This window comes from Pinus tabuliformis, chromosome 9 (assembly GCF_031772625.1).
Source record: "Pinus tabuliformis cultivar Carrire ecotype Pingquan chromosome 9, CPIR1, whole genome shotgun sequence".
NCBI lineage: Eukaryota > Viridiplantae > Streptophyta > Pinopsida > Pinales > Pinaceae > Pinus > Pinus tabuliformis.
This window is the reverse complement of record NC_142307.1, coordinates 841630356-841642983: the sequence shown is the minus strand read 5'-3', so window position 1 is coordinate 841642983 and position 12628 is coordinate 841630356. Positions and strand designations below refer to the sequence as shown.

Below are 12628 nucleotides of genomic sequence, written 5' to 3'. Positions count from 1 at the left end.
TCTCTTAGTGATTTCTTTTCTCTCTCTTGCTTGGGCTTTGTCTTCACCTGGGCTCTGATACCGTGTTAATTTTAGTTAACAATGGTATGTTCTATGCTTAGCACAATTACTTCAATGTCCTTTTAGCAACCCAGTGACGATCTCCAATTTAGTTTTCCAATAGCAATCACATTAATAGTAACTCTAGATAGAACATGAATTAAAAAATGTAGAAGACAAGCCAAGACAAGAGGACACTAGATTTGGTGGATGTCGGGGAAAACCCCAAGATGGGGAAAACCCTTTGATCAATTTTTCTTATTATTATATCAGATGTTCAACAGAGAAAGAGAGTACAATCAAGTCAATATTGGCTTGCCAAATCACAATCAAAACAACCCTGTCAAATCTGTAGTCAACAACAATCAAACTTAACCCTATCCAGAAACTCAACGCTGGTCAACGCAGCAACAAATAGTCCTTTATGCAGCTAAGTCAAACCTAGTGAAACTCTGCCTTCTTTGCTGGTCAAAGTCAGCTCAAAACAGTCATGAAAACAATGATCAAACTTGGTCAAAGTCTGTGGTCAACCATGTGATTAGTTTGTAGTCAAAGTCAACAAAATGCCTCGGTTCTTGTGCCAATAATGCAGCTTGCCAAAAATGAAATTCTAACCCAAAATTCATAGTCAAATGTGGTCAAAACACCCCTGGTCAAACCTGCAATAGACTCTAAAATTTCGGCCCTGTAATTCGTTCTTCTATTGCCACACGTGTGAGGAAAAGAGATGCTCAATACACTGTACAAACCAATCATATGATGAGAGAAGAATGTGTGAGATGAGATGATGCCAAATGAGGTTTCATGTCTCTTATATTTATATAAGTTGTTGGGGCTAAAGTGGCATGTCCATTGGGCTTCATGAGCCTACATGATGATGAGGTCTAGCTTGACAATTTGCACGTGTGGGCTTGACGTCAAAAACTTAATTTCCCTTGTCTAAATTTGATGATCTTGAGGTCGATTTTGGTCATCTTGAAAAGAGGAATTTAATGCAATCATCATCTCCATCTCCATCAAATGAGTTGTCCAAAGTGAAATTTGGCCCTAGCTGCCAAGTTTAATAGTCATTATCCTTTTATCATATACAACTTTGTCTTTATAGTTGCTATCGGCATGAGATCTACGTTACGTTAAACATTTCGATACCGCAGAGGTACACACATCAACGAGCAATTAAGAGGGATAACATGACACTCATCCAAAAATTAGATGCCAACAGAATGCAGAAGTTTTTGTCCAAATTGCTAAGCTTTCATCCACAAGGTATGTCGATATTTTTCATGCGTTAATGTCATAAATCGAAGCTCAGATCAAGAGCTATTTAGTGATCTCCTAATTCTTGACATATTCTATCTGTCTTCAGTTTATCACACAACAATTCACACTTCAAGAAGTGGGTCAGCTTTATTCCTTGTTTGCTACACAATCATATGCTTGCAATGTATAGTAAAAGAAAATTGCACTATTACTGTGTAGAGTCTAATCATCTACTCCAGGTCGTAGATCCGACCATAATCTTTCAATATCCCTTTCCACGTCATAGAGTCAACGCCATCGAACTATGCGGGATATTGTGATATCATTGTATAATTTTTACGATCCATACAATGCAAGCCATATCGAGGCATCCTTCATACTGTATGTAAATGCGAACTCTTGTTTGTGTGATCGAACATAGAGATTACGCCCATCGAATCAAGGGTTTAGAAACTGTGGTGCATTGTCTCTACAATTCGTATCATCTCAGAAGAATTCGTATCATATTATTTTGACTGCAGAGATAGCGAACTATTGAAGGTGCAGGCTTATTGTCGTCACAAAGATGTGTTTGTTGGAGTTAAGCGATACCAGAACAAGGAACCGCGAGCCATAATTGATAAAAAAAACACGCGTTCAATTATAACTGATGTAATGCAAGCCTCCGACTATTTTACGCACCTTTTAGGGTTACCACAGAGAGTCAATGTCTGAGTCATAGCTTTAATATGAACAGATAATATGATCTACATGAATTCGAGCGAGCCCTTGTTACAGAAAATACGAGCCTTAGATTTTATATGGGTTGTCCAGAGAATGAGTCACTGTAATAAGTCATATCATAGTGATGTGCAAGTGCTATTGTTCCGAGCCACTGTTTCCACTTAGATAAATGTATAGTGAGTCACCATTCGATCCACAAAGCGTTGTTTGAGGTGAAATGCATCCAATTGAGTTTACTAAATCAAACCACAGGTTGGACATAGATCTATTCAGGTTTCAAGAAATCATTGTATTTCACAAATTTGATTATAAATGTGAGTTGTGTCAGGTTCGATGTTAGAGGCCTCTGAACTACAGTCTTTACGTCACAGAGGATAGATACATGGAGCCCAAAATTTCATTTGATCTACCAAAAGTTACAAAAACCAAACAAATTTCAATCCAAATGCCAATAGAATATGATCTTCAAAGCTCAAACCTCCTTGTACGAACCTTGCTCTGAAACCATGTTGGAAATTGGGAGGTTTTTCAATTTTATCTTACATTTCCATTACATGATAATTACTTGTGAATATGACAACATTATTATTATTATGTTCTCTTTTTTCATTAAGAAATTACCATAAAACATGAAGATCACATGAGACAATAAAACACAAAATATAGGCTCCAAGTCAAGGCAAAAATCCTTCCAAGGGGAAACCCAAAAAATCTCTTCTTATAGAATAAAATCAAATGAGATATCCAAGACCCATAACCACATAAATTCCTCCTCTAGATGCCAAACCAAAACTTCCTTCCTTCCAACATATTTACTAGCAAGAAACCAACAACAAGAGATGTACCAAGGCAGATCTTCTTCCAGATTTTGGCCGCCTTCATCTCCTCCATCTTTTCTGCGATATTTCAGATCAAAACAATCCAAGTGTGTGTGTCCAAATGAACTCCATCCACCCTTTGTTTATACAATTCAGAGGGGTGCAGATAGTCATGTCCATTGGGGCAAGGCCGACTTGGCATCTAGAGGGGTTTTTGTCTCAAAATTTTACATTTTTTTTTTTTTTTTTCATTTTCTTTTACAAGAGGTCTAAAATAGGACTTTGACTCTTTGACTCAAAAACCTAGAAGCACGAAGAACATGCTTATCTAGAAAGAAATAATAATAATTTTCTTTTTCTTTTCTTTTGCTTTTTACATAAAATACATAATGGTACAAATTATGAAGACCGAAATTAGTTACATTTTCCAACACATGGTTTATCATCTTTCCTTGACATTAGTGCAAGGTGGCACTTTAAATGGAAATCCCCTCTGAAATGAAGCTTTTGACCAAGTTGGCAACTCAATTTGAGACCCTCCAAAAGTTTTCACACATTGCCAAAATAAATCTAGAGCCTTTGACATGTTGGTGCAAGATAAATGCAAACCCAGAGCAGAAAATTGAAATATTTCAATCCTGGGTAATATTAAAAAAAACAGACCATAAAATTGAATAATAATCTGCAAAATTACAACCGAAGATCCATTACGAAAACTATGAAAAAATCTATGAAAAATACCATGCAAAGATACGCAGGAATACAAACCCTGTAACTGTTATAAATCTGCAAAACAAAAACTGTAGAAACAAATCTGATATGTGAAAAAATTTAAAATAGTGAATGGAAGTTGTTTCCCAATCCACAAAAGTTTTGTTTGTCACTGATTGAGCAGCATGTTTTCCTCCTTGAACCAAGTGGGACACTCTCCTCTCAAGCTTGCAGACATAAGTGAAAATGGGCTGAATGAGACCAAAAATTCTGCCCCTTAAATGCGTTTCCTTTTTATGGTTTTTTCAAGATTTGCAAAAAGACATTTTTCCTAAATTTTTCCGTGGCAAGTTCTTGGCAAAGGGGTTTAATTGATTCTAGAAAACTGAGAAGTTACTGATCTCTTGGTGATTTTTCCACACTAAGCGTGCGTACACACACACTCAGTCACCACATTGATTGAATTAAATTTGAAAGTCATATAATCTCACGCATTTTCAAATTTAACAGTGGATTAACAGACACATTCAAATTCATTCATTGTTTTTTGTTATACTTGAAAAACAAGCACGCACGTGTTTTTGAGCAATATATTATCTAATATGTTTTCAGCAAGTTATAAGAAAATTTGCTTTGGTCTCTCTGGTGATCTTAATGGCAAACTTTATCATTTCTTTTTAGCACTAAGAACCTTTTTCTGAATTTCATTCATTCAATTTGAACACAAAAAAGAGCCAAGTGATTGACTACACACAACACACCCTCAAAGGTGTTGCCCTAAAGGTGTTGTTTTACCCTAGAATAGCTCCTTGAATGTTCTTCCATGTTAAAATGACATGTTTATCTCAGTGTTCCATGAGGATGTGTCCTAAGGGTGGTGGGCATGCTCCCCATTTTTTCTATGCTCCTGAGGTGAAGGGACACTTGGAGAAACGTTTTCCCATGTACCCCTTTTAGGAAAACTCAAGGAAATGTAGGGGTAAACGTTTCCCCAATGTGGGGGATGTGTTTCCCCAAAAGGGGTGCTTGTGGGTATCCTCCCATCAATGTAGAGGGCACGTTTGGGCATCGCCTTGAATTTTGCTTAAAAACAATAAATTATGAGTGGTGAAGTCTAATATTCAACTTTAGAGCCTTACTAAAGCGATGCAATTAATGATAATATGGAATTCTCAAGTAAAAGTGAGTTTTACTTAAATTTTTAACATTACCATTAATTGCTTTTGAATGTTTGAGAGTGCTTTCAAGTTTCAACCTCATTGAATTTCATATGAAAAAAATAGAATTTTAGATCCCACTCAAAATCTAGCAAACTTCACAGTTTTTAGGATTTCAGGATTGGGGGGATTTCAATATTTCTATTGGATCTTTTCATGTATGAGAGTATGGAATTAGCATTTAATCAAGAGCACCAAGCCCTTTGTGTACTTTGATGTTGGTGACATCAATCGTTGACTTCCTCTGTTATGCCCCTAGTAAAAATGTACCATCACTCAAACAAAATCTCAATTTGACATGTTAAGATTTTTCTATTTTATTTTAATGCTTAGAGGGTGATATTTATGATGAGGATTCCAATATGGGCAGTGATTTTGAAGATATGCAGGTATTTGTTGTAGCATGAATATTTTTGGAGTGTATAGACCATCTAGATGATCTTTTTTTATGTGCTTTTAGTTGAAAGATGGATTGCACTCAGTCTTATTTTGGTTATATGCACCCTTTTTATATATATGAGAAACTTTGCATATTTCAGTGTAATGGTTTGGATTCATATGGATGCGCATGAATATTTATGTTTTTTTTTTTTAAATCAAAATATGAATTTTTGTGTATTTTTTTGGTCAACTAGTTTTGTGGTCCGTTTTTATTTTTTTATATTCTGGTTTTGATTACATTGGTTCATTGCCCATTGTTTCTTTCTAGTTTTAAGTTTTGAATCTCGACTCTAAAGACTGATGACCTCATGTGTGTTTGACTTGTCACTCATTACTATTTTTGAGTTTGAGTAATTTCAATTTATTATTAGTCTTTAGACTTTAGTATATACTATTTTGCTTAGTACTAATCAGATTCTAGAATAATGAATGAGCAATTTAAATCAATGTATACAATATTTTACTATTTCTATTTCATTGAATCATTTATGATGTATGGATCAAAGCATTTCATCATTGCATTTGAATATATATATATATATATATCCCCCTGAATTTCTCAAAAATTTGGGGATGCTCCCACATGTTTCCCTTGTGCATCTCCCCATTCCCACCTCCCCACGTCTCAAAAACTTGGTGGAACATTGTTAATGTATGTAATTCAAAAGGGATAACATATGACATGTTGTCATGAATAAAATATAAATATATGAATAATAATAAGAAATAGTTAATTAAATAATAATTAGTTAATCAAGAGTCATGTCCCTAAGGGCATGACATTCATGAAAGGGTACTTGTATAGGTATATAAATCATACCCTCATTTGTAGACAACCATTTCATATCATCTATACAATTCTTATATAAATATTACTATCCTATAAAAGATATTTTTTTTTTAAGCTTGGTAGGACTACATTTTCATCATGTCCAACTTTTCACTCTGAGCAGGGGGGATAGCACGAGATTTAAATCCAAGACTTCCAGTTCTGTAAGACTTTATTTCCACGACCATTACCAATTGAGCTACCCCAAGCAGACATCCTATATATTTTTTTTTTATATTTTAGATCTAGTGAATATTTTACTACATATACCAACTTTGTTTGTTACATTGGTATCAGATCATTCCTTTGATTTTACGAACTGTGTTCATTATATTGGTATCAACGCTGTTCGATTCTTTGGCCGCTCAACCGCTTCACAAAGTCAGTTTGTACTGACCTTTGGCTATGAAGTTTTCGTCAACTTTTTTGCTGTCTTATGGAAGCATTTCACTACATAGTTTTGGAGTTTTATCCATTTTATTAAAAAATTATTAAAAAAATAATAGAAAAAAAAGAGAGTATATATTTATTAAAAAAATAAAAAAAGAAGACTCCTATGTTAAAAAAATAATAATAATTAATTAATTAATTAAAAAGAAAAGAAAATTATTTAAGAAAAAAATTAAAATTAAAAATAAGTTATATAAAAAAAGATAATAAAGAAAAAATAAAAAATAAAACTCTACGGCGGTTTGCTGCCATCACAGCCGAGAGCCGCCAGCTGCTACAAATCGAGCCAGATGACAGCCACTGCTGTCTAACCCCTATTGTTTATCTGCCCACTGCCAACCACTCTCTCAAAAACAGTCGACGCCAGAGCCACCGTTGCACGCAGTTGCCATAGCTCCACCGCTGCCACCAGATCATTTTTCTTCTGCTTCTGACCAGATCTGGCTGCCCTGCCAATGCTGCCCCACTCCACTCTTATATTTGCTGCAGGAGTACATACTACGCCGTCACAAAAGAGATATCACAGGTATAAGAATAGTTGGCATTGAGAAATCATGGGTAGCATAGATTGAATTTTGTTGCCGGGAAGGATATCTCTCCTCGTCAAATCAAATTTGGAACGCAGTTCAAATGGTACGACTTTACATAAAACACCTTTAATAACTGGATGCCCAATTATTATTTGCCATGGCCAACATTAAAAAGGACATTCAATAATCTGATCCTTGATTAGAGGGCCAACATTAAAAAGGAACAAAGCCAAGTAAAACTAAGGAAGGATAAGCAAATAAAATTAAGGGTGGGTTGTTTAGTTGTGCTTTCCTTTTACGTTATTTAGTTGGGAGTTGTTTTTAGTGCGACTTCTTGAAAGTTTTTATGGTGGGTTTTTTTGATTTAATTTTTCTAAAATCCGGCAAGAATTTATTGAAATCACAATCTTGATGGGAAAACATGTGCATTCGAAGTGCCCTAAGGGTTTTCCAGGGTGCTTAATCCATATATATAGTGAAAAAACTAGTTTAAATAACACAAATCAAGATCTCACCCCAAATTTTTTCACTGGATTTCGGCACCGAAAAGTCCAAAAAGTCGCATTAAAGACAAGTCCATTTAGTTGTGCATTCCATTTACAAGTTTTTAGTATAAATTATTAAAGGGACAATTAAAAAAAATAAAAATATTTAGAAAAAGGTGTAATAAAGATATACTAGATTATTAAAGAAAACAAAAAGAAGGGTATTGAAAATTTGTCTTTTACAAGTTAAAAAAGGAATTATAGAAAAAAAAAAAGATATTATATCAAAGATTCAAAAATAAATAAATAAATTAATTAATTAATTAAAGGTATTGAAGGTTAGTAAGGAAAAAAGGGATGAAATTTCGAAAGGTTTTGATTTGTTTTTTAAAGGGGCGTTATTATCAAATAATGTGAGAAGGGTATTTCAAAAAAAAAAAGAATTAAAGAAGGTTCCACACAAAGTTCAAGCAGTGAAGAAAAATAAAAAAATATGGGTTTCTTTTCAAGATGTCATTTTTGTTCAAAGGGAGATTCTAATTGTCGAGAGTCATTGAGAAATCAAAAGGTGGGTTGCACAAAATGTTACAAAACTTTTACTTCAATCGAATGTCTAAGTGATGTATCAAAACAATCGTTAGCAATAGAACAATTAATGACGACATTTAGGCGACAACATGCAGATTTTAATAAGGAAATGAAAAAAACAAAATCCAAATTGCAAGTTGAGTGCTCATCATCACTTCTACAAAACGATGTAATCCAAAGTACTGAGAAATTGCAACTAGAAGATCAAGAGAAAGACAAAATAGCGAAACTTTGGCAAAACAAGAAAGTGTTACAATAGGAATATAAAGAGCTTACGGATATGCATTACAAGGATGTAATGGAAAAGTATGAAGAAATTTCTTGCTTCAAGGACTACTTGCACAAATGAAGAAGATCGAGGTCACCAAGAAGGAACTCAAGAAGCAATTATCAGAACAAGAAAAAAATTTATGTTTAAAGAATCTTAATAAAAATTTATTAGAATAAATCAAAAGTTTAAAAGATAAAGAAAATGATATTAAGGACAAAGTCAACAATTCAGAAAACGACGAACTTTCACGTCTAAAGAATCATAATCAAAACTTTCTTACACAAATAAAAAAGTTTAAAAGTGACAAGAAGTTGCTAAAAAAACAAGTTAGAACAACTTACTCAAGAAGAAGCAACGAAGTCTCCAATCGTAATAATTCAAGTTGAAGATAAGGGAATGAACACTGATCTAGTGAATATCACAACTCAAGAAGAGGATAAACCAACTGAAGTGAAGATCTACTCAGAAGTTGCAGCTCAAACATTAGAGATTTCAAGTGAAGATTCTTTAACCAACTCAGCTACATCAGTACCCAAAGTAATTCAGGAAATTACCACACACATGTTAAAGGAAGGTCAAACAAGAAGAACTCCTTATCTACATCCCAATCACAAGAATATATACCTCAATCAATCTACGAATTTATATCACCTAGAACATAAACAATCAACTTATAAGCAACGAAGTCTCCAATCGTAATAATTCAAGTTGAAGATAAGGGAATGAATACTGATTCAGTCAATATCACAACTCAAGAAGAGGATAAACCAACTGAAATGAAGATCTACTCAGAAGTTGCAGTTCAAACATTAGAGATTTCAAGTGAAGATTCTATAACCAACTCAGCTACATCAGTACCCAAAGTAATTCAGGAAATTACCACACACATGTTAAAGGAAGGTCAAACAAGAAGAACTCCTTATCTACATCCCAATCACAAGAATATATACCTCAATCAATCTACGAATTTATATCACCTAGAACATAAACAATCAACTTATAAGCAACGAAGTCTCCAATCGTAAAAATTCAAGTTGAAGATAAGGGAACGAACACTGATCTAGTCAATATCACAACTCAAGAAGACGATAAACCAACTGAAGTGAAGATCTACTCAGAAGTTGCAGTTCAAACATTAGAGGTTTCAAATAAAGATTCTATAACCAACTCAACTACATCAGTGCCTAAAGTAATTCAGGAAATTACCACACACATGTTAAAGGAAGGCCAAACAAGAAGAACTCCTTATCTACATCCCAATCACAAGAATATATACCTCAATCAATCTACGAATTTATATCACCTAGAACATAAACAATCAACTTATATTCCGAATAATACTGAAATGTGCACAATTCAGTCCAATGATAACAAATTTCTAGTAATTGAAAAATTCCACAGAAGTTTGATTTAGGATGGCCAGATCCCTTCTCAATTTGACAAATTTATTCATCACTCCAAGGATCTTATCATCTAGTATCAATAAAGATGACAAATCGAAGAATCCCTAAAGATGTGAATAGATTACAAAGAGAACAAATGATGTGTCTTGTCGGCAACAAGCTTTGAGGACAACTTTTTGAAGAGGAAAGCAATGTTATGAATACAATATAAATATATAAATAATAATAAGAAATAGTTAATTAAATAGTAATTAGTTAATCAAGAGGCATGTCACTAAGGTCATGACCATTCATGAAAGGGTCCCTACACAAGTATATAAAGCAAGGGTCTCTACATAAGTATATAAAGCAGACCCTCATTTGTATACAATCATCTCATATTTTCTATGCAATTCTTATATAAATATTACATTCTATAATGGATATTTTTGTATTTCAGATCTTTTGAGTATTTTTCTGTGTATATGAATTTTGTTCATTACATTGGTATCAGAACATTCCTCTGAATATACGAACGAAGTTGTCAATGGAGAAATATAATTTTCCATTTAATGTGGTTTGTTGGTGATTCCTAGTGTATTTGTATAGTAAATGGAAGTGACTAAAGGATTTGACATACCGATATATGGGTTCAGCAGTTTACGTTTAACTAAATATTATAACCATTTTTGCCATCATTCTGAACATCACACTGTTGACTAGTGCTGCTTTCCTTGGTTTTATGCTGGCAATATATCAATGCAAGACTATAAGTTTTCTTATTTTATTGAATGGATGGAAATTTCTACGCTGACTGTTATGATGGAAACTTGTGGAGCAAAGCTCATACGATATCTCGAGTAGAAAGTCCCCTTTAAGTTGCCATTGCAGTATTCTAGCATAGGATTTAACTTTTGGTGTGGTTGAACCGACAGAATGCATGGTTATTGTGCAGGTGAAGGTTCTTTTTCTTGTATTGGTGGACCTCTGTAAAAGAACTGCACCGTTGGAACACAATTTACCCAAGTCACAAGTTGGGGTTCCCAATGCAAACATATCTCTGCATTACATAGACGGGCAGTATAAGGTTGCACCGGAGGTGGTAGAGGCATCTCTTGGACCTCACATGCAGGTAAAAGTTGGTTTTCTATGCTTTATTGTGCAAATGATGAACCTGCTTAAACTTCTCACTAAAGTGTCCTTGTTGAACCTTTTAGACTTTGCCTCGACCACGGGGTGCGGATGCTGCTGGCTTGTTACTTCGTGAATTAGAACTTCACCCACCTGCAGAAGATTGGCATAAACGCAACATGTTTGGTGGACCTTGGTCTGATCTTGGAGATCTCCAATCATCCTAGATGAACAGAATACAAACACAGCCATAGCTTCTTCATCAGGCATATGTGACATCACAACAGGGAAACATTCTGATGATTATGAAGGTGTAAAAGGACTGTGGCCAAGAAAACGAAGATTTTCTGAGAGGGATGCAGCATTTGGTCTGAAGACAGCAGTAGGAATGGGAGCATACTTGGGACTTATGGGATCCCGAAGGGATGTCATTACTGCATCGTGGAAAACGGGATTACATGGTGTATGGCACAAGGTGTGATGATCTGACCAAATTCGCATTGTATTTATGATTGTACATTTCCTTTTCTCTATTGACTACATTATATGCATCGTTGTGTGCATTTCTGTATGCTCAAAATGCATATGCACAGAATTGTTATGGCTCAAGGTTTATTATGTTGTGCTGCAGTGTGTAAGGTGTGGGCGTCAGACCTCTGCATTGGCTTTGCCCAAGTCTTCGACCTCGGCTACTCATAACAATATCCTTGAATTATGGTGGATAGGAAGATGGGCCCATGGGTGCCCTATGTGTGGTGGGCCCTGGGTTCATGTAGTTTAGATACTAGTTTTGTACAAATCTCTCAGGCCTTCTGCATCTCCTGTAAAATAGCTTCATTTCATTATACCCTTAGCCACAGTCATAATACTGGGCAAATTCTCACAAAGCCATTGCTGAAGAATCAATCTATGACAAATATCTTTAATTTTTGACATATTTTTTTTTTCAAATGTGGGACCAAAGGTCCAACGTAAGTTTTTGTAAACCTGCAAATGCCAGAATGGCAGATCCTTTCATACAGAATTTGGAAGATATCTGGTTCCAGTTGCTAATGTGCAAGTGGAGATATATCTGGGTTGTTATAATGTGTTGTCTGTGTTTCATTTGAATAGATTCCAGAGAAAGGTTATAATACTGAGCCTTATAATCCAGGGCTCAGGCAGTCTTTAAGTTATCAGAATCAGAAGTATCAACAGAAAGTGATGTATTCGCTTGAAAAGTCAAATTACCATATGTACTGAGGCATTTGAGGAAGGTTTATGGAATTCCATTTGTATTTATGTGTGATCTCCACTTTAGATGACAGAAGCATCTTTCATAATTGCTTGCATTGTATATTCTGTTTGAATGGGTTGTAAGAAATCAAATGAAATTTTATTCATGTCCACTCATGACCAAAGCTTTGTCCATAGGAATTTGCTCTTGGAAGGTGAATAATTCGACAGAACGTTAAACTTCAAGTTGTGATGTACAGAAACAGGATGCTTAATAAATGAAAGCCCACAGGTAGGAACTTTCTGCTAGAATAGTTTCTTGTCAGATTGCGAACTGGATCAAAGCATTATAATGCCACGTAGCATATAATAAACAGCCATTCTTGAATGATTGTGCATTATGGTGATAATTACTATTTATATTGGGGTGTGGGTTATTTTATTTTATTTAATAAATAGGGGGGTGAATGGGGGCTTGTTTTGCCTATTCTTAATGGGCTTTTAGTCAAGGATTTACAAAATACAAGGACGGTGGGCT

General features: G+C 34.7%; 1 protein-coding gene across 1 annotated transcript in view; it reads left to right on the top strand.

The window, feature by feature from the left end:
• SFR6 (sensitive to freezing 6) overlaps window positions 1-12156 on the top strand; it is a 325720-nt gene extending 313564 nt beyond the window's left edge. The window contains 4 exon segments of the mRNA XM_089445794.1: window positions 10700-10876; window positions 10962-11090; window positions 11093-11350; window positions 11507-12156. Of these exon segments, the coding sequence (XP_089301920.1) occupies window positions 10700-10876; window positions 10962-11090; window positions 11093-11350; window positions 11507-11656 (714 nt within the window). The 3' untranslated portion in view covers window positions 11657-12156.
• Window positions 12157-12628: the final 472 nt, after the last annotated feature.